Source organism: Myotis brandtii, unplaced genomic scaffold (assembly GCF_000412655.1).
Source record: "Myotis brandtii unplaced genomic scaffold, ASM41265v1 scaffold180, whole genome shotgun sequence".
Lineage (NCBI taxonomy): Eukaryota > Metazoa > Chordata > Mammalia > Chiroptera > Vespertilionidae > Myotis > Myotis brandtii.
The window spans coordinates 491,650-513,862 of NW_005356675.1; the positions used below are offsets into that span (position 1 = coordinate 491,650).

Here is a 22,213-nt window from a genome sequence, read left to right on the forward strand (position 1 = left end):
CCTGAGAAAGCCAGGGAGCCTGGATCTCATCAGAGGAGCCCTGGCTGGTCAGTGCCTCCATCAGAACATAGAGGGGACCAGAGTTTTCTTGGGTGGGGGGCACAACACTGCACGTTGTAGCAGCAGAACCCCGGCCACCTTCCAGCAGCAGTGGGCATGGTTTCGGTTTGGGGCACCTTCATTTCCTTCCTTCCTCTCTCCCTTCACACCCTCCCTCCTTCTGTCATCCGTACCCCCCTTCCCTTCCAGATCCCCCTCCTCAGCCCCGCCCCCGCCCGCTTCCTTCCTTCCTTCCAAAAATGTTGCTATTTATTTGAAAACTGTCAGACAACCAGACGTAATTGGGATGACAGAAAGCAGAGGTCCCCACACTTGAGCGGGGGCATGTGGAAGCCCAGATGGCTGCCTCCCCCCAGGTTCTGACTCAGGGGGCCCGGGTGGGGCCTCAGGTGCTGCATCTCTGATAGGTCCCCGTGAGGCCCCTGCCCTGGGAAGGACACTGTGACAGCCATTGGTTTAAAGAGCCCACGTCCCACCTCCAGCCCCAACAACCGTCCGCTTACAGCCATGTGGACCCCAGCGTCCCCACCCAGGTTATGTGAAGGCAAATCTGAGCAAAACCCTAGCATTTCATCCTCAAATATTTGAATGTGCATCTCAACAAGGATGGTATTGGGCAGAGGAGGGAAGGTTCAGGGCCCAGACCTCAGGCTGAGGGGACGAGCTGCGGGCTTGTGGCCACCGCCTGCAAGCAGGGGAGAGAGTGGCCTAGGCCCCTGGGGCCATGCAGCAGGCCCCTGGTCAGGAGCTGCTGGGGACCAGAGCCTGGAGAGCCCGCAGAGGTCGAGAGCGAGCTTGGGCGAAGTCGTCAATGGAGCGGCCAGCACATGCCCACTGACGGCTGGCTGGGGGGTGTCACGGTCCTGTGTCTAAACTGTTTTTTACACCCCGAGCAGTTTATACTTTGTCTCCTAAATTCCATAGATCCGTCTGCTTTCCTTCATTCGTGCCATCTCCCTTGAGTTTGGGGACTGGGGGCGGGTAACACAGAGGCCATACCCCAACTCCAAAACCCCCGGGCCTTGGAGGTGGGAGGTGTGTCCAGGTTTTGGTGAGCATCCTGTGCATGTGTCTCAGGGTGGTGGCCAGGTGGGGTTCTTCTCCAGGGTTGTCTGGCCTCTGGGACCACGTGGGTCTCTTTGGGACCGCGGGCCCCTGACCTCCCGCAGTGGCCTCACAGCTGTGCCTCATCCTTGGCCTGCGGTTCAGCCAGCCCCACCCGCTCATGTTCACGGGCTCGCCCATCCGCCCAAAAGCAAAAAGCAGTCTCTTCTCACTTGCTGGGGGCTTCCCGCTGCCCTCCCCGCTCCTGTTCCTGCACCAACTTTTAGCCAGAGAGATCTTTCTAAGTCAAAAGTCAGGCCCTGCTGTGTTCCTGCTTAAAAGCCTTCAGTGGTTCTACATTCCTTCAAGATAAGGTTCCAGATACAGGAGCTGAGGGCTGGGCCTGGACCCCAGCCCTGGGGACTTCCCGCCGGGGCCACATGCCCTCATCCCACACTCCCTGGCCCTGGCTCTCTCCTCTTTGCTCCTCAGGGTCTGGCTTAGGGCTCTGTCCCCTAGGAATCCCGCCTGACACTAGCATTGGGTTAAGTTCCCTCCACCCCTCCACCCCCACTGTAGCACTAGTCCCTTGTTCATGGTCACCAATTGCTTTGTCTGCATCCCAAGACTTTCAAACCGCACTTTGAAAGTCCTTCCCGGGCCTTGGGCAGTGCGGTGAGTTCCTGTGGCCGGGCTGGTGACCTGGGCTGGTGACCTGGGCTGGTGACGGCTGGTGAGTGGTGGCCCCCTGCAAGCCAAGTACAGAAAGTGAAAGTAGCATTTGGAAACTCTCAAACCCTCTGACATGGCTGTGACCTCAGCGTGCAAGTGTGTATTTTACACAAGTGTCGACGGTGATGGATTTGCCCTGCACCGAGGAAGCGCTGGCCTGAGGCCCACTGGCCCCTGAACCGACAGCAATTGGAGGGTAGGGCCGGGCTCAGGCGACTGGAGGGGATGAATTTGGGTTTGCATGTCACCGTGGCGGACCATTGCCATCTTATAATTTTGTTCATGTAAAGACTCGCCCATATCAGATGTACTCTCACGTGAGTGATCGTTATCTCCTGTGCTCCGTGCCGGGCTGTTTCATGTTCTTGGCAATGTCGTGTCTTAGGATGAAGCGTGGTGAGGACTCCCGCGCTTTTCTTGGAGGCATCTCCGGCTGGCGTTGGGGCTATTCTGCTGATAGCAGCCTCGCGCTGGTGAAGTTGCCTGTGCACAGGTTTTGTGCTGCAGCACAGACCCCCAGGGGCCTCGGGTCCTCGGCCAGAGCCCCACAAGCATGATCCTTACCTCCTGCATCCTGAGCGCTTGGCTGTCCGCGTGTGAGTCACGTGGGTGCTTCACGGGGCGGCCATGGCCAGGATTTGAAATTGCATGGAACTGCACATTTATCTCCTGTCTAAATTATCATCTGTGGACCAAGTTGATCTGTCTTTGAGATTGGCTGGCTGTGTCCTTATAAGGAATTTATTCTATAACTTGGTTTTGTTCGTGTGGTTCCTTTATCAACCAAGCTCATGTCCTTCAATCAGGGGTTGTCCTCAGGGGCGGGACAGACATGGGCTGGACGTGAGGACCAGAGGGGACGGCGGACCGAGCAGAAGCCCTCTCCTGGGTAGCTGGGGTCTGTTGGGACATCACCGCACTCCTGTCTCCCTCTGCCTCCTCTCACAGCCCCTTCCTCTTTCTTACATCCCACTCCCCTTCTTCCTCCATGCCCTCCCTTCTCTTTCCCCAGTCCCCCTCCCGGTCCCGCCCAGCTGGTGGGCCGTGGCCACCTGGTCTGAGCCAGTGTAGACACTGAGCCCACAGGCTGCTGGGCGGCGGCTGCCCTCCCTGTGAGCGTCCTCCTCTCGCTGGCCGGTCCATGGGGCTGGAGGAAGCACTGCAGCCAGTGTCATGAACCTTCCCTGCCCTCCCCTCTGGCGCTGCCCCTCACACTGTTCAGAAAATTGAACATGGCAGTGAGGAATCAAGTGCTGACATGGCTGTGATTTTGACACCTTGATTCGAAGGAACCACATGAGCTAGCCAGTCAACCGCTGACAGCTCAGCTGTGGTCAGTTTTCCTCTTAGATGAGAATTTAGAAAGAAGATGAACTTAATTCAGTACAAGCCTGGGATGGGGTGATGGATGTCCCTGACACCAGGACCCGCCGTCCAGACATGAGCCTGCCACGCGGGAGCCCACCATTGGGGAGACCCTGTGTGACTCAACACTCGGCCCCCTCACTGCGCGCTGGCCCACCCACCACCCCGGAAGCCTGGTGCCATCCCCAGTGGCCCTGTTTTAAGGTTCTTCGGGGAACAGTGGGACGGCTAAAAATACGTCTACAGATCTGGAGGAAGAATTGCCAGGGTAACCCCGAAAACTGAGTGGATGGAAGGCGGAATGTGTTTGACGCCAGGGGACCTAGACCCTGACAGGTTGTGCCACTCGCCTCCTGAATAGCGGGTGAGCTCGAGGTTGTGCAGCACGAAGCAGCGTTCAGGTGCCAGGTTCACTGGCCCTGGTTGGCCCGGGTCAGACATTTTAAATACACGCAAGCAGAGTACGGAAAAAACAGCCGCAGGCTGAAAGATAGGTTCTTCTTCAATGTAACACTTCTAACAGCTCTGGTCTTGGTCTTGGAAAAGATGGCTCCCAGCACTGCAGGTGTTGAAAGGGAAGCTGAGGGCAGCAGGGTTGTAGAGAGGTGACCAAACAGGAATTCTGGAAATCTGGGTCAGAGTCCCAGCCCCGTGCCCTCGGACATGTCTGGCAGCCTCTCCCAGCCTCCACTTCCTGCTCTGTAAAGGGAGGGATTGAACCAGTGACCCGTGCTCCCATCCTGCTCAAATGTTTCGCTTCATGCGTTAATCTGTTGTATCTTCAAAGGAAGGCAGGCTGCCCAGTCCTGCCACCTATGGGCTGGGTAACCTTGGGCAAGTTACTCACCTTCTCTGTGTCTTAGTCCCCTCATCTATAACCTGGGGATGTTAACAGTATCTACCTAATAGCGCTATTCGGTAACAGTAGCTGCTTAATAGAGCTATGCGAGGAGCACATGGCTAATATAACTAAAGCCCTTAGAATAGAGCCCGCGGCATTTGGTAAGGGCCCCATAAATGGCAGCAGTCGTCATTACTCGTAACTGCCACTACCATTGACCCTTTTAACTTGTATCTACCTAATAGCACTATTCAGTAACAGTAACTGCTTAATAGAGCTATGGGAGGAGCACATGGCTAATATAACTAAAGCCCTTAGAGCCTGCGGCATTTGGTAAGGGCTCCATAAATGGCAACTGTCGTTATTACTCGTAACTGCCACTACCATTGACCCTTTTAACTCTTAGGAGTCTGCGATGCATTCCTGTATATTCGTTAACCTCTGAACAAGGTTTTCTTTCAGTAGCATCCTTGTTACCCAGGTACTTGGAAGGGGCCCCTGGTCTATGTTCTAACACAATTTCCGGGTGTGTTTCAGGCGGAGGCCCGGCTGGCAGCGAAGCGTGCGGCCCGCGCGGAGGCCCGAGAGATCAGGATGAAGGAGCTGGAGCGGCAGCAGAAGGAGGTAATGCCGACCTCTTCCTTGGTTCTTTTCACGGGCGGTTTAATGTTAGGTAGAGCGTGCGAGTGCAGAGGCACCTGTCCATCTGACACAGCTCATGATCAGCACGCACTTGTGCCTGTGACTTCTGTTCAAGGTCAGGCCAGGGAGGGTGCATAGCACAGATGCCAAACGTGCCTGTCCCTGACGCCCGCCCGCCCGACCTGCGGGATCCGGACAGAGCCACTTGCCTGCATAGATCCGCCCAGCCTGGCTTTCTGGCTCCGCACTTCAAGGTCTTACTTCTGAGAGAATCCCGATCCTCTGAATTAAAAATATGAAAGAAGAACAGATGATTATGTTTTTATACTAACTAAACTGTTTTGTTTAAAAATGTTTTTACACTTTTTTTAAATTAAATCTTTATTGTGGTTTTACACTTTTTTTAAATTAAATCTTTATTGTTGAAAGTATTAGATAAGTCCCCTTTCCCCCTCATTGACCCCTTATAGTCCTTGCCCACTGCCCACCCCAGGCCTTCACCACCCTGTTGTCTGTGCCCATGGGTTATGCTTATATGTGTACAAACTCTTCCCACCACCCACCCTTCCCTGTTTTACACTTTTTAATAGTTTTCATGAAGCCTGAAGCCCGAGAGTAGTATAGAGCACAGAATAAACGCCATGGATGCAATAGCCAGGGAAGAAATTGCGCCCCCTCCCCCCCGGGAGAGCGGATAGTGATGTGTTTACACACCTGTGAAAGGTGTTTGCTATTATTTTCATAATCTCGAGCTGGAGCCAGAAGTCATGTGGACAGCTGAGGGCTCTCTACCTGGCAGTTAGAGCTCTGAGCTTTTCCAGGGCTTTTCCATGACCTTGAGGTCATTGGGGAATGAGGGCGTCCCTCGCTGGGGGACCAGGGGACCCTGTGGGCCACGCCCTTGGAGACCGTCCGCCCCAGGCCCCACCGAAGGCTCTGCTTGTTGAGAAAATTTGAGTGTGGTGTGTTGGAAAGAGCCGGCCAGCTGCCTTCCCCGGGGCTGGTTTGCGTACACAGTCCTGTTTGGTTCCCACAGGCAAATTATGAAAGTCCAGCCGATGTTTTAAAACTTGTGAGATTTCAGGAAGAAAAAATAAAATCTGGATTTCCAGTTTCTCTTAAAACCATTGCAGATTCCGCACTTTCCTGTAGGGTGAGGCTCCAGACATGGGTGACCCGGGGTCACTCTCTGCCTGAGGGGACTGTCACTCCCTGTGGAGGTGTGTCCCTGTGGGAGGGGCACGGCCAGAGGTGAGTATGGGGAGGAAAACCTTCCTTGTGGTTTGAGGAATCGGTAGAAGGTCATTAGAAACTCAAGCGCAGATGTCCGGGTCCCTGAGAGGCCGCGCCCCACGCAGCGTGCTGGGCAGGGACTGTACTGTAGTGGTGCTTGTGCTGTGTTTCTGTGTGAATATGGGCTCAACAGGTGTTTGAAAGCAGGTCACCACGTTCCCCTCTTGTTGGAAATGCAAATACAGTTGGAAGCAAGTTCTGGTGTCCATGATACTTGACTCTGGAATTAACTGAGTGCTTTCATGGTTTGTACTTTTTTCTCTTAATTCACTGGAAGAAGCGTGGGTTTAGTATTTTCTCAGTGCCCTGCCCCCTAGAACTGCATTGATCAGTTTTAAGTTGGAAATAATGATTCGGACTTTGAAACTTCCTGAGGCCCGATGATTCTCTGGAAGCACCTTCCTGTCCGTTATCTCGGTTGAGGGCAAGGACTGGAACCTGATCAGTACCCGCCCACGAACTCGGGGTGGGGGAGGGGGGTGAGCCTGACCTGGAGTGACTCTTGAGGTTCATACAAAGAAGCATTTTCAAATCCGAAGTCAACTATGTGGGCCGGGACGTGGAGAAAGGAGCAGGTCTTGTTGAGCAGGCCCTCGTCACATACCTGAGAGGGTGTCGCCTGAGCTTAGGAGCCACCCTGACACCAGCAGCCTCTGCCCACTCGGACGGACTCTGATATACATCACAGTCATTGGACGCCGCCCAACAGAATAGTTCTTTTAGCCTGAACTAAAAGAGCTGGGTATTTTAAATGACAAGTTGCTTTTTCAAACCACCTGGTGTCGATGTCCCTTTGAATACTTCTGTTCATTCAGTAGATACTTGCAAGCCCTGGGAGCCCCTCCCCTCTGCTCTGGAAATCAGAACGGCAGCAGGGGGTCAGGGCGCTCCCTGGTGGGCAGTGGTCATCTGGGCAGAGGGCCTCAGAGGTCAGGGTGCCCACACGGTGGGCAGAAGCCCATTCTCAGGATACATCACCATTTGTGGAGGCAAGTGCCAGTACCAGGAACCTCCCACCCTCTCGGTGGCTAATGGTTTTGATTGGCTTTTCCAGTTCTCCAATAGTTCCCAGTCCTTTTTATATCAAGGTCTTAAAAGAGCTCTAAGAAGAATTTGTCCCAAGTTTTTGTTGCTGTGCCAGGTTTTGCCACGGTGATTGAGTTTCAACACGGGATCTCCCCTCCTCCCTGAACTGTCCCCTGAGCTCTGTTATTGGGGCTGAACCAACAACTCAGGAGAGAGGGGACAGTGAGCCTTAGGGGCCCGACCTTCGGTGTTCGTGGTGGTGTTAGTCATCGTTTTTATAGCTTTTCTCACATTTAAGAGAAAGTGACTTTCACCAAGTATACAGTGTAACATTTGTACAAAATCAAGATGAAAATGAGTTACAATGTATGTCAAGCATGTCAAACTCGTGGCCGGCGGGCCGCATGCCTTAACCCACCCACTGGGAGTTTGACATGCTTGTGTGTACATATCTGTCTTCCAAATTACACATTTAGATGAACTCTATCCTCTCCTTAATTACAGACCGAATTAATTTAAATGTGCACTTGATAACCTAAGCAGGTTCTTGCAAAGTTCTTTGCAAAGTTCTTGATTTAGAGAATAAACATGAAGTGGAATTAAGCCAAGAAACCGTGTGTTTGAATGGCCTCCTTTAAACACCCAGCCCTGTTTCTCTGATTGAGTCAAAGGAAGTCGTCTTCTGTTTCATTTTAATTCTACAACCCAAGGTAACCCTGCCTGTTAAGTCCCGGCCCTTTAGTTTTGGTAGTGCGAAAGGGGCCTCGGTGGCTGTCACACAGGGCCGGGCACCCCGAGGACAGCGGGGGCCGGCACCTGAGCGTTTACAGGGCCCAGGGCCCGTGAAGCCTGGCCTGCCCTCGGGTGTTTGGTACTTGCTAAGTATCTTGGGCTTTGCAGAGAAAACCTGGGAAACCCGATTAAAAACGCCACCGTTGCCTCCCTTAGTCATACACACACGTCTCATTTGGTCGGTAGATGGCATTGAGATTTTGAAATTCCTCATCGTGACGGTGGGTTTCACTCCCATTGGAAAGACTTCAGTGGTTCACAGGGGCCAGAGGTTTTTGTCGATTCAAGCTCATGGACGTCTCACACGAAGGCAGTCTGGTCATTTGAGTCCTCTGGGCACTCCGCTCCCCAGCAGAGTGGGATTGAGCCGTGGGAGGAGCGGGAGGGGGCGTGGCCTCCCTGTGAGGAAACACCTTGGGTCACGTCACTGTTTATCTGTCCCGTGTGCATCGTGTGTCTGTCCGTGCTCACACTCCTCACGGACGGGCAGGGACACCGTGAAGACGCCTCCTCTGCTGAACTTGAACTCCCACTGGGGTCGGGTTGCAGGCCTGGAGACCGGCCCCCACGCTGTGAGTGGTCGGGTTGTGCAGTGACAACCAGTGTGTGTGTTCAGGGGGAAGGGGAGACAGGGACTCGGGTCAGCACAGCCCGTGGGGACCTTGCATGAAGGCAGCCGAGAGCGGGAAAGCCCAGTGGCACCTGGCAGGTGAGCCCAGAGCCGGGCAGGGGTGCAGGGTGGGGTGGAGGCCCGGCTTCATCCTGGGGTTCATGGCCATCACATGAGCCCAGCAGCGCTGACTTACACGGGCGACAACTTTGCTCTCATGCATGCAGGGCCTTTGGAGTAGGAAAGATCACACTGAAAGTGTACATTTGAGATAAAACAGGTGTCTTTTACTGCTAGTCCCCGAGAACTGGGTGGGGCAGAGGGGAATGGCAGGGCCATCCTGGAGCCCGGGGGCACCGTGTGGCAGCGCTGGGCTGGGGACTGTCGCTCACGGGCTGTGAGGGGGAGTCTGAGTCTTATTGGCAGGTGAGGAAATCAGGCCTTGGAGAGGCGGATGGTTTTACCCGCAGCCAAGAAAATGGCCAAGATTTCAATCCAGATCTGGAAAAGCTGCAAAGCTTGCAGTCTTCCCAGGACACCCTCTGCCTCAGAATCGGGGTATGCTCAGCAGTGAAAGCAAACAGAAACCGAGGGCAGAGTCGGCACGTTAACCGTGGGGTGAAACTGGCGGTGAGCGTGCCGGCACTCGAAGCCAAGGGGGCCGGGGGCGAGCCGCACAGTCCCCGTCGTTTCGCAGGGGGAAGCACACCTTGCCAAACAAGTTCTTCCCTTGGTGCTGAACTGAAGGAACAGTATCATCCACACAGAATAGGCCATTTTATTAACCAGTCTCACAGAGAACAGGGAAGCAGTAGCTGCTCTCCTGCTGTTTCGTGATCTGACCACGTCCGGGAGTGAGGAGCGTGGGGTGTGCCTGTGAGCGCCCTCCATAACTGGCCTCGTCACCAGTTCAGATGGGGAGAGCTGACTTCCTTAGCTTCGCTCTGGGGGCTGTTTAAGCGTTGTGAGGATTTGCTAAGGAAGAAGATATGTAGATACTCTTTGGGAAATCCAAGTGAACCTCTTATTTCCCTTGAGGACCTACACTCATAGGAAAACAATGGTGAAGTCCTAACGGAAACAGTTAGTTGGGGATACTGTGTTTGAAATAGTCCTAACGGTGAGTGCACACACCTGTGCTCGCCCATGTAAGGCTAGAAATGCCAAGTTTCCAGTCCTGCCGTTTGGCAGTGCCTTGAACAATGCCTGACTCAGTCCGGGTTTCGTAGGCTGAGTGAGTGAGTGAAGCAGGTATCTCTTACCTAGTGATTCCTACAAGATTAGGAGAAACCTCTGAAGCAAACTGCTGTGTCAACGTATGATAATAGGCTTTTCAAAGATACATTTCAGTTATATTCTAGGGCCTCTCTGCTTAGCTGGAGGTTTCCTGGTGTTCTGTCTGTATCCACCGGAGAGAGAACAGGAGGGCACCGCTCTTTACGGTTTGTGGGTTTGACCCATTCGCTTTCTGATCAGGTTTCTGTACTTTTTTGTTACACTTTTATTGCTGTGAGGAGAAATTTTAAATTGAGGACGAAGTCCTTTGTCCCATTCATGGTAACAGGTTACAGACTTCTGCCTTAGAGTAATACCAGGATTCTCATGGAGACTCAGGTGAGCGCGCCGTGTTCTACTGATAGATCTGTAACGAATGTCAGATAAGTTATGAAATGACCAGTTCTTTCAATGAGACTTCAAACGTTTTTTAATTCATACTTTACCAATTAGTCACAGTCTCCCCCCTCCCCCAATGTACCTCTACTCATATATCTAGGTACTTGTAAAGCCTTTCTGTCTGATGTATCTGCTTTTTAAATTGGATTTTATATTTCTCTTCCTGTTTCTCTTGCCTTCTCTGTAGATCTATCAGGTCCAAAAGGTAGGCTCTCCGTTCCTGGTTTTCTGTTTGCATGCACTGGTTTTCTCCTGCCAAGGGCCTGGCCGCTTTTCAGAAATAACGCCTTTCGCTGAAAATACATAAAAGTCCTCACTGCTTCCCTCGCTGCTTTGTGCGTGAAGCGACTTGAACAGGATGCTTAAGTCCCCACCTCTGTGTCTGCGAAGAGCAACTCTCCTCGGACGCATGTGTGTGTGCTGAATGCTTTCCTCATCTTCGTTTTTCTCAAGAAATCAGAAAACTGTTTCTTTGAGGGGGAAAAAATGAATTCTAGGACAAAATTAAATCACATTTCAGAATTTGGGAAATCCTCTGAAATCAGGTATTTAAAGGGAAAGATTATCCTTCCATATAATTTTATTAGAAAACGTTAAAAACATCAGTACACATTACCATATGTTAAGAGATTATTACCTTACTATTAAAAATCCTGAGTAGAAAAGAAAATGATGACCTAACAAAACAATTCTGTAGCTTCCTGTCAGCCTGCCTCTGTCCTAACACTGAGAGGGCTAATGTGTGGCTGTTTCCCAGTGTTTTGTAGAAGCAGCCGAGGTTCAGAACTACATGCTCTGAGCAGGCCAGACACGGAAATTAAAGAGAAAAACACCAGGTGCATGACCCCTGCCTGATTCAGCAGGAATGAAGGGAGGAGTGAGAGGTTCCCTGGGAGTTTATAGAGTTTATAGAACGTGTACACAGTCTCCCCATAAATGGGTTTCGTTTGTTACATATGACACCTATAGTTTCTTTTTATGCACTTACTCACTTTCTAGGTAAAGAACAACTATGTCTTTCTTTTAGAGCAGCTAATAATTACATTTAACTTCAAAGGTTAGGACGTGGGGGCCCTTTCGACACACTATTTAAAGTGCTGCCCTTGAGTTCCTTCACTACCTACAGCCCTGAAATGCCTTCCTGTCCTGCCCCATCCCCGTCTGCATCAGTACCACCCGGAAGAGGGTAAAGGCATCAGTTAAGTAGGCACCAGCATCTCTGTGTACTTTGTTAGATTTTGTGGGGTCTGAGAATTAAAATGTGACCTGAAGCTAGAGCCAGTCACACGTACAGTCTCGGGGCAGAGGCGGCAGGTGAAAGGAGGGCGGGAACCCTGGCTGTACCCGACAGAGCAGGCATGACTGTCCTCATACCGACACAGGAGACGGTCGGCTAGCTGCCACTTGGATTCACTCATTCGCTGCTCGCCCGAGATCGCTATTGTTTTCTTCTCACTCACCCACCGGTTAGAACTTGGCCAGAATGGAAATTTGTATGCGGAGTGAAACTGGTCCTCCGCGCAGAAGCAGAGACACGTTTGTATAATAAAGATGGGTCCAAGGTCACTGCAAGGACGAGGACAGGGAGGCAGGGAGTGTTCTCTCCAGCCTGTTCGGCTGCTTGGAGTGATGGCTTCTCTTCTATGGAATCAAAGCTATTTCTGAAAGCCAAGCACCTTCTGCGTTCGTCCGGCCCTCCCTTCCCCTGCATGACTCACCGGCTAACCCTACTAGTTCACCTCTGAAGTGCGGGGTGCTTGCTGGAGTCCGCTGTGCTGGCCTGCGAGCTAGCGCCAGGGCAACTAGCAACTGCACTTGCTGTGGGTTTCTGGGGTCTCCCCCCCTCCACGGGATGACTCGGAGACACAGCGAGAGTTACAGCCGCTGTTTATCAGGCCACCCATGAACTAGATGGAAGGCTTTGGATACTGGTTCTCGTTTTTATCATGAAAAGAGCAATAGGTAGTGTGCAGGACTTGATGTAGTATTGGCAAAAAGAATAATAGGAAAACTGATCATAGAGACTACTTTTGGGATTTAAATCATATTTTGTGAACTTATATAGGCCCTTCTCCTTTTTAAAAACCCATTTCCTGTCTTTATAATTAAGCCATAAGATAAAGGAGGTCGATGGCATTACATTATACTTAACCTGGAATCCAGGAGTGAGAGTTGGGCTAATATTAGTTGAATGCACAATAGCTTCAAGCTGTTGGATTTTACTTAATTTGATGTTAAAACGTGACTGGGAAGTGTGTAATTGTCTTTCCTGTCGCGATTTATAGTCTAAGGCACATCACTCATAGAAAAAGATTGGGCTCGTGTACTTTTGATACTGCAGTTCTGTACTGGTTGAGTTTTTAAGGCGTTGCTAAATTCTTCCTCCCGATTTTTCCTCTTCCAATTCTCCACTTACACCACCTCTAAGCGAAAGGGGCAAGGCCATTGGGGACCTTAAACCTGGCCGCCCTTCGAAAGAAACGGAGACTGAACCCACTGTAGCAGCATCAGGTGGTGGTCCCTGTAAAATAACCCCAACAGTTCGTTTTACTTCTCACACCTATTGTTTACCCTTCTGATGAGAAGGTTTTACTGTGTAAAGAGGAAAATCACATCTACGTTACAGAGGTGTGGTTGGTTGTTCCTTGATTTTCTCTTTGGAAATTCAGGGCAAAGAGAAGAGTAAAACCCCGTTCTTTAAACTGTACCTGGGGTCCCCCTGCCTTTGGAATTGTTGTATCTAGTAACAGGGACAGCCGGTCTGAATCTGCTTTTCTAACTTGGACCGCCGTAGTTTAGACAAGCCAGGTGGAAACATGGAGGCATTCGCTACAGAAAATCAGAACGTAACTTGCAAACATTATTTGTTCCCGGTACAAAGGCCTCCCCCTCCGTAGCTGTAAAGACACCCAAAGTTTGTAAGTTCAGCATGGGTATCAGAGAGCAGGAACAAGTGCGCCAGAAATCGGGGGGTGATCACAGTTGCCCCCTTTCCGCTACATTTTCTCATTCCTGTTGTGGTGACACAGGACTGCTGTCGGCCTCCGCCCCTCGGAACCAGTACGGGGGCTGCAAGTGCTGTGGCTCAGTGTCCATCCTGGTCTCTAGGCCCCCTGGGCCCCAGGAATGCATCGTCCTGGCTCCCTGGGCTTGCAGGTGGGAGCGGGTGGGCGGGGTGTGTCCCAGCTCCGCTGCCTCACTGCTTTGTCTTGGCGTGTTCCCCGCACCATGTGGCCTGGGCAGCAGCTTGGGAATGCATGTCACACAGCTCCCTTTGCATTTACCATTTCCCTTCTCGCCTAATTGTCTTTCCTTTCTGTCCCTAGAAATATTATGGGCTGTACACGAAATGGGGTGACATCGAACAGTGGATGGTAGGCCTTGGATACGATTTTAAGAAACTTGCATGGTTTATAATTTGATTGTTACACAGTTTAATTACATAAATAGATTCCTGTTGCACCATAATTTAATCCCCAGAGGTTTCCTGCCATTCCTCCTGCGTCTGGCCTGGTTGTTTACCTCCCGGCGGAGGCCTGGGTAGGAGGGCCCTGGCCAGGCCTTCGGTCTGGTCTGTGCAGCTGACTCCTGGAGAGTCCAGGCCAGTGTCTGTGGAGGTCAGCGCCCCCCTGGCCTCCTGGGGCAGAGTGCTGTCCACTAGGGACACTCGGGCCAGGCGTGTGTCCCAGGCGTGAAGACTCACCCATTTCCATCCTACCTCCCGGGCTCCGGTTGGAACCCAGAGGCCACATTATGCTCCATTTCCTTCTCTCACTATTGTCGTCGGCTGGCCGGTTACCCTCATTCCAACCTTTACCTGCCCTCAATGTTTGCCCCGCCCCCACCTCACCCGATATTCCCACTGAAACCCCTGTTCTGTGGCGAAAACATTCCTGTACCTTCTCACCATTTCCTAGAACAGCTTCTCTATCCTCCTATGTCAGTTGAGAGCTAGCTCGCCCCTACCCTGTCTTAGGACCCTCACAGGAGGGTGTGGGTGGCCCACCGCCCACTGGGTGCTGTCCATGGTCCCGAGAGGACATGGCTTCTCCCATCATTCACCCATGCACCTGAGTGTGCCCCCTCCTCCTGTCCTTGTCACCAGCCTCCTGGTCATTGTCACATACCTTTAGCACTTGAGAATCTGGCCAGTGTGGAAATGTCCTGCTAAATATCCCTGATACATAAAATAATCTAAGGAAACATAAAATTTCTTCCTAACATCACAGGTGCCTGCATAAAATACGAAAGGCAGTTCTGGAAATATAAGGAGCACACACTTCCACTGTTTAAAAAATGGTGAACTACAACCTTCACAGTGTGTGAGCCATCGTTTTAGGCTTGGGTGGCACAGGCAGATGTCCTTGTAGCCAGTCTCAGGACACTGTTGAAAGGGGTCGTTGGTTTCTGTGCCACCGAGGAAGAGAAAGGCTGCTAGTTATCGTTGTGAGCAGCTCCGTGCCGGCTTCAGGGTGCCCCGGTGTGGAAACTGCATCTGGGAACGCACGCAGTACACCAGAGAGCGTGCGTCCTTATGGCTCTTTCACGGACATGGTTTCTCTTCTGACCCCCAAGGGGAGGAGAGCAAGGTTCTGAATATAAGAAAAAAAAGTGGGTGGGTTGACATGGACCAGACTTTAGAGGTTAGAAAAAAATTAAGGCTCGGCTTCCCCTCCACCACACACTTGTTTTGAAAGCCAAAATGAAATATGCCAATTATTCACATGCTTCAATACCCCCCTTTGGAAGAAAACATTTCTCGCCGGCAATTTAAGTGAAGCCTCTAAGCAAAGGCAGAGGAAATGTGTGCCATTTATATCAGGAATACTGTGCGGAGGCATAGCTGGACTGTCAAAGCCTCCCTGTGTCTGTCTCTAACCTCACGCTCTCTCCTCCTTTGCTCTCTCCTCCTTTGGTAGGAAGACAGTGAGCGCTGCTCGCGCAGATCCAGAAGGAACACCTCGGTTAGTACTGCGTTCATTCACTACTTAGGCGTTAGGATGGAAATCTAATTTGTATTTTTAGTGATATATATATCACTAAAATATATATATATATATATTGCCTCAGTCATGTTTATTAAAGAAGTTAATACTGATATTATTACCTAAACAAAGACTATGAACTCAGCGTTTAGCATTTTGACCTAACTTTGGGGAGGGGAGAGTGTTTGAGAAATTTCTGAGTATTACTATATTCATAACAGTTAATGCTTCTTTTGCTATCGAATACCCACGAACACTTCACAAAATAATGTGCATCGAGGCTACGTCGTCGTAGACTCCGGTGAAGTAAATACAGCACTTTAATAAAATTAATCGAAAGCCGTATTATCTGGAAACAGCCTGCTGTAAACAGCGGCGCACAAAGCCCGAGCTGGCTTGGACCTCGGCTCAGGCCGCCGAGCTTTCCGGAGGCTGCCAGTCGGCCCCACTGCTGTGGTGTCCGGCCAGCCGCCCCCGGTCGAGAGCTGGCGTGGGCTGCTTTGTGTTGCACTGTCACTTCATGCCTGTTTCATCCTTTCTCTTGCTAGGCTTCTGATGAAGATGAGCGAGTGTCAGTGGGTAGTCGCGGAAGCCTGAGGGTCAGTAACCTGAATGCTCGCGTCTGCATGGTTCAGCTATGGCCAAGCCCTTCGCTTTTCACCCCTGCGTTCGCACGTCCTGCTCAGTACCCCTTGTAGTCTTGTAGACAATATCCAGCTGACAAGGCACTTATTTAAGATCTATGCAATGGCGGGTGTTTCCTGGCTGCTGTAGAAAGATTACACCAGCAGTGAGGGGCATAAGCATAGGCACTTGGGCTGTGTCTTTCTCCAGGAGTGGAGGTCACAGTGTTTTTGTATGTCTGTCCACATCACAGAACTGCCACATCCTGGTGAAGTTGGCTGGGCGTGGCTGGTGGGATAAAGGCGAGTGAGAAGGAGCAGGCTGCCAGTCATGTGCCATTTGCACACATGCTCCCCGGCCGCATCTGAATCTCAGGTTCAGTAACTGTCGGTGAAAGTCATTCTTAGTGATGTTTCTGCGGAGGCCGCCTGGGGGGAAGTGGGGCTGCGTCTGCTCGCCTCCAGGAAACGCTCCTTTCCTCGACTTGGTGAAATCTCTTCATCACGGTTGCTTAGTGGCTAATAAACACAACAACATATTTTCCTTGAACTTTCCAAAAATATTCATAATTATATTTGAAAAATTTGTGTGCTTTGGGAAGTGAAGTAGGGAAACTGTGTTTTTAAGGCATTGAATTAATTTGTGAGTGCCAGTTTAGTTTACCAAAGGGCTAAAACTGCCCCTCACTGCTGGTGGTCATAGGGCTCCATGCAGCCACCATGTGTGACTTAAGGACCACCAAGAGCAGAAGGCTTGTTTTAAGTCCCCATGGCAACCAAAGCAATGTCACACCTAGACTTCTTGTAGGCACTAAAAATGCCTTTGATTCAGCTGTTCTAACAGTAAATTGTGAAGGGGCTACACTGTTTCATTTCTTTGCAGTTGCCAGAGGCAGATTTTAGAGGAGTTAAAATTGCTCTAACTGCTTCAGATTTTAGGAATTACAGCAACATCTGCCGTGGAAGTTCTCTTTAACATTATGGGATTTGTGGTAGCTATCATTCTAACGTAATTCCTTTTGCAAATACATGAGCTCCTAGAAAGCATGATAAAAATATAATTTTGTTAAGATGTCCAGTATTGCCTGTTTTCTGTTTTTGTTACGTCTTACTTGGTTTTTAACTGGTTCTTGGCACCTCTCTTTTCTGCCGTTTTCCTGGTCCATCCTTACTCTGGCAGTCGCAGCCTGACCTGGAGTCTGGGGGTCCCTACGGCTGGGTGAGATGTTTGGGTGACTTGCCGTGTGATCCTAATGGTGTCGTGTGACAGATAATAACCGGCGGTGTCCTCACTAACCTCATGCGTGTTTGTCTAAAAAGCCGAGTGCATCTTTGTCAGAAAAGACACACATGCCACCCACCAGTCTCTACCTGGGGGCCGCGGGCCAGAGGCGGGTGCAGACCAGAGTGCTTGGTCTTCTCTCTGGAGCCTCCTGGGCGCCCTCTGACCCTCCTGGTTGGGTTCTGGGCCCAGACTGGCATGCACACACTGTTTGAGCACCAGCTGTTTGCCACACACTGTGCCAGCAGCTCTGAATCCCAAGGGAAAAGATGATGTCTTGCCTTCAAGGAACTCAAATCAGATCAAGAACTGTAGTTCCTTTAAAATATTAAATTTAAGGTCATTTATCTCATAAAGTCCATTGTTTTCTAATCTGTATCCATTCAAATTAAACATACAACCGGGCTCCTTTGCCAGAAAGACCCCAGTTCCAGCAACAAAAAGAAGGCTTTCAGTTCAAATTCAAAAGTATTCTCTTACGTCTATCCAGGAGTTTCTGTGCTGTCTGCTTTCCGAAGCCCATAAGCGTGAACCACACGGAAGAAAATCCCATCTCACCAGAAAGTGCGCTGGGCATGAACGTGGCTCGGTTCTGTGGTTCTGAGAGCGGGTCGCACATCCTTCACTTGGGAACTTTTCTAGAAGCATTTGTGCTTTATTCATTCTATTGCATTTCCAAATTATTTAGCAAATATCTGTGTTTAAAAATAGGTATTTTTATTTTTAAGTTGATAATGCCATCCACCCACCTAGCACCCTGGATCCCTGGAGCCTCCTAATGGGGCTGCTGTCTCCACGTAAGGGCAGGAGAACTCCGGGCGTGGGTTGTCTAAGAGATTCGAGGTCCAGCCCAGCCTTGAGGTCCAGCCACTGGGGCCTGCTGTGGACGGTGGGAGGTGAGAAGCACCTCATTAGACTGAGAAAGCGCTCTTCCCAGCGTCTCCCGGGCCACCTTCCACAGGGACGCTGGCGTCGAGAGCTTTTCTGTGACACGACCACTCTCACCACCTTTCTATTCCTTAAGTCATTAAATGTATTGGTGACACGTTTCTAGATTTTTAGCCTTTTTGTTTCCAACTGAAAGTGGATTCCCTTTGGGGCCCGGCCCAGTGGCGCGGAAGCGTGTATGTGTTGTTGACAGTCAGGAACACCTTCTGGCGCTCACTTTCATCTTCCTTTTCACTCCTTTTTACAACCAAGTTCCCGGCATCGGGGAGTGCGCGTGGGAGTTTGATTTTGCCTTTCTTCTTTTGTTCCCCATCTCTCATGCCCTTGAAGGCGAGCCGTCTTTTGCCTCGTTAGAATAATAATCTCACATTGTTCATCAGAAAAGCTAACAGTTGAGTCTCGCGTGGGCAAGTGTGAAGTTTGCGGGTGGAAGTTCGTGGGTGCTTTGCGAGCACTGAGCGGTGGTTGTGCGCTTCCTGACTAATCACAAGTCACGAGTTAGAGTGATGGGTTCTGGTGAAGCAGTAATTCTTGTGTCTTGTTTCTCCTCTTTTAGAAAATGCTAACCTGTGCATGCCCAGTGCCCTCTCTGATAGCAGTGTGTCCCCATGTCTCTGCATGTGAGACTCACCCGGGGAGCTCATCAAAATGCATGTTCCCGGGCCCCTGGGTTCCGATTTCCTGGGCCGGGGCCCACGGTCCTCAGAGGCAGCCCAGGTGACCGCAGTGCAGGTGGCCTGCACAGCCTGGAGTGCGGGAAATGATTCCATAGAACAGGCTGGTTGGACATCAGAGGTCTGACTTAAGGAAGTTCTGTCAGTGAACTTCTTATTCTGATTTTCAGCTCTCTTGACCCTACCACAGCACATAAAGCAGCCCCACCCATCAACATACAACACACAAAACCACCTGGAGGAGCATAGCTGGTGTCTCTCAGAAGGTCCAAGTGCCTGTCACTATAGAGGTGTGGTTAAGAGCCCATAGATTTGGGAATCTGTCCTAGGAATATATCCCCCATGACAGAATTCTCTTCCACCAGAAAAGGGTGTGTTCCCCAAAGCCCTCAAAGTAAGAGTTCCCTGCATGGTCATGAAAGGCCGAAAGAAAAAGGGTGATGGGTGAGAGAGGACCACTCCCCGGCCCCCACCCACCCTCTGCTCCGTGCTGCTGGCCATTAGAGAATGAGACCAAAAGGAAGACTTGCCTACAGCAGCCCGCGCTTCCTCAGCAGCAGTGGAGATGCAGTGTTTATATGTGAACCATTTTTATTCCTCACTCATGATAGTACAGTAAAGGTTACCCAGAGTGGGTTCATTTTAGCCTTCATGGTTACATTTTTTCCAGAAACTAGTTTTTAAACAGATAGCAGGAGAATGCGCCTGAGATCTGAAATGTTCAAGTCCCTGACGCGGGTTTCCGGATCACATACTCTATGTTAGTTGAGAGACGAAATGAGACTGAGTAAAATTCCTGCCCATCTCTAAACAGTTTTTCTGTTAAACTTATTTCAGAAATTTTAATATTTCCCCCAGAGTTTTCAAATTGAATGCTGAGGGATTTCTACAAACTCTGATCTAGAAACTTCAAGTTGGTCTGTTGTTGGGGTTTTTTTTAGTCGTATCAGAAGTAAATACATAATTTTATAGTCAAGGTTCCGTGAATCTGGATTTATAATCTGTCCGGAAATTCGTTTACTTATTCTGCATTGATGTCGTGGCTGCAAAATATGGGCGAACGCCTCCCCTCCCGTTTTAATCAGATCTGATCCTCACGGTGGCCTTGGAAAGTATATATTACTATGCACAACTCCGCAGCCCAGGGAGAGGGGGTCCGGGATTAAATAACCTAAGGTCACATGACAGAGCTTCTGTTTGGAATTTGGACTCGTGTCCGTGACCCCTGGTATCTCCCGCCTTTCTTGCCTGCTCTGTGCCCTGCCCCTCCTTTCTCTGTCACCAGAGCTGGTATGTCTTTGTCACTTGACAGCTGTTAATCAGCAGACACGTCCTCGTAGATGAATGAGCGCAGCTTAGACAGCCCAGCGCGTTGGGTCAGGGGAACTTGAACTGGGAGCAGAGAAGAGAAGCGGCCGGCAATACTGAACTTGATCGTTCTCATTTTCCTGGAGGACAAATTATGAAATATGTCCTCAGATTTTATTTTGGGGGGAAAATAGGAAGACTGGATGCATGAAAAACGAATGTAGAGGATGTATCCTACTATTTTTCCATGACGAACTTTTACATTTCATTATAGATTGCATAGAAGCTGTATCTGAATTTTCTGAATAAAACTTCATACTGGGCCACAATTATCAGGGACTAACCCCGAACCCAGAACTGAACACTGACTGGCTCGGGCCGAACCATGACCCCCCTTGCCTGGCAGGAAGGCTTCTTGCGCGCTGGGATTTCCGCAGCACGGCCATCAAGCTGGGAAAGAGAAGAAACTGCCCAAAAGCTACTGCGCCCAGGCCCACGGGCTTCATCCATAGGAGGGATTTTGCCTTAAGGCTCAGATGCCCTGTAGTTACAAGTGACACTGAGTGGGCTTTCCTGGGGTGCAGAGGAGCAGATGGGAGGTGGAGGCTGTCCTGGGCTCCCTTTCACCCGCTCCCCTTATACCTGGTGGTTGGTTCTTCCTTGCTGATCTGTATCTGTCTATCATCTGCCTTCATTTGTGTGCTGATGTCACTTTCTTCTTTTCTTCATTGAAACAGACAAATGGTTACGATGGAGAGTTATACGGATCACAGCCCCTGAGCAGAAGATCTGGCAGGGTTAGTACAGTACATTTGCATGGCACAGAATTCAAACAGGTTGCTGCGAAGCTTTTTAAAAATATTGCTCAATCTAGCTGCTTTTGTTTCTGTGTTACACTGGTTCTCTCCCCCCTTCCCCCCGCCACCCAGCACATGACAGAATGAGAGCTAATGTTTTTCAACTAGGAAACATTCTCAGAATGTTAGTCTTCTGACATTCTAAGTGGTAGCGTAAGAGATTCATATTGATAAGAATCCCTAGGTTTAAAAGGTCTAGAACTAAAGATTAGCTCTTTCATTATTTTATGGCCCCGTATGTGTATAATGTGTATATTATGTACGTTCAGCTTTCAAATATGCTGAAATTTGACATTTCCAACCTTCCACGTTTCTAGTTGTGATTTTAAAGACGGGCAGAGCCTGTGTTTTCCTGGATACCAGCTTTGGAGGCAGATGGGAGTCATCCTGGGGGGCTAGGGAGTGGGCGGAGGGGAGAAGGAAGGGACCAAGCAGGAGCCGGGGAGGCCTGGGCATTTATCAGGGAGGTCTCTGTGCATTTCAAAAGGCTAAACTGCCTACATTTTTAATTGTTTCATGACCTGCTGCAGATCTGTCGTACATTAAATTATGTAAACTCTTCCTGTACTTAATGTTTGCTTCACTTTCTTTTACTAGTTGTGTAACATAGTATTTCTTTAAATTTATCTTAATTATATTAAGCTATGTCATAAGTAGACTTAAGTTCTGCGGTCAGGTTTCAAAGGGGTCACCCAGCCCCACATTAGCTTTCTGAAAGGGCTGATCAAGTTTCGCCTCCTGCCTGTTAGGGATTGCATATACTCTGTCTCTTGTCCACTTTTCTCCTTCCAGACTAAGAAAACATCCTCCCGCTTACAGGCTGCCTTCCTACTTACGTGCTCTTTGCACAGACCTCCTGTGGCCTTCCTCCAGCCTGTTACATGTTTCTTTACATTCTGTCCACTCTGGGACAGAGCACGAGGCCCACCATCGTGTCCTGTAGCCTGTGCCCTGCTGGCCCTCAGGACAGGAGCCACAGGGTCTCTGAGGGCCCCAGTGTGCCCGTCGGGGCTGTATTGACTAGTTTGCAGCTTTTCACCCTCAGTGCGTCGGTTCACCGTCATTGATCACGAAGTCTTATCGTTGAGAGTTGGAAATTGCTGTAGAAGCTCTTTAGCCTAACTTCAGGCCAATATCACCTTCTCTCTAGAACATCCCACACGTGGTCGCCACGTTTTGTGACAGGACAGGGAGACATCAGGCTCCGTGTTCTACAAATACAGCCAAATATTTTAACCTCTGGTTTTTATGTTATTGGTATAAAAGTCTGCTTTATGAGTTATTAAGATTTAAGTAATGCCTCTAGAAATACAAAAGAACTTGATTGTAAAACTGTGCACCGCAGAGTAAAATTGGATATAAAACTGATTTAATAAGTAATCAAGAAGTATGATGATTGAAGAACCAATAACGTACATCTAATGCAGCAAGCAGCATGGCTGGGCAGATCCGGGCAG

General features: G+C 50.1%; 1 protein-coding gene across 31 annotated transcripts in view; it reads left to right on the forward strand.

Annotated features, from left to right (window-relative positions):
• Window positions 1-22,213, forward strand: part of LRRFIP1 (leucine rich repeat (in FLII) interacting protein 1) — a 76,404-nt gene that overhangs the window by 11,712 nt on the left and 42,479 nt on the right. For 12 of the 31 annotated variants that reach the window (XM_005863712.2, XM_014537620.1, XM_014537619.1 and 9 more), the window contains exons 2-8: window positions 4,580-4,666; window positions 10,267-10,284; window positions 13,406-13,453; window positions 14,999-15,043; window positions 15,613-15,663; window positions 16,868-16,906; window positions 20,637-20,696. In XM_005863712.2, coding sequence (XP_005863774.1) covers window positions 4,580-4,666; window positions 10,267-10,284; window positions 13,406-13,453; window positions 14,999-15,043; window positions 15,613-15,663; window positions 16,868-16,906; window positions 20,637-20,696 — 348 coding nt within the window. The remainder of the gene's footprint in view (window positions 1-4,579; window positions 4,667-10,266; window positions 10,285-13,405; window positions 13,454-14,998; window positions 15,044-15,612; window positions 15,664-16,867; window positions 16,907-20,636; window positions 20,697-22,213) is intronic. The other 19 variants (XM_014537613.1, XM_005863703.2, XM_005863705.2 and 16 more) reach the window with 8 other exon arrangements.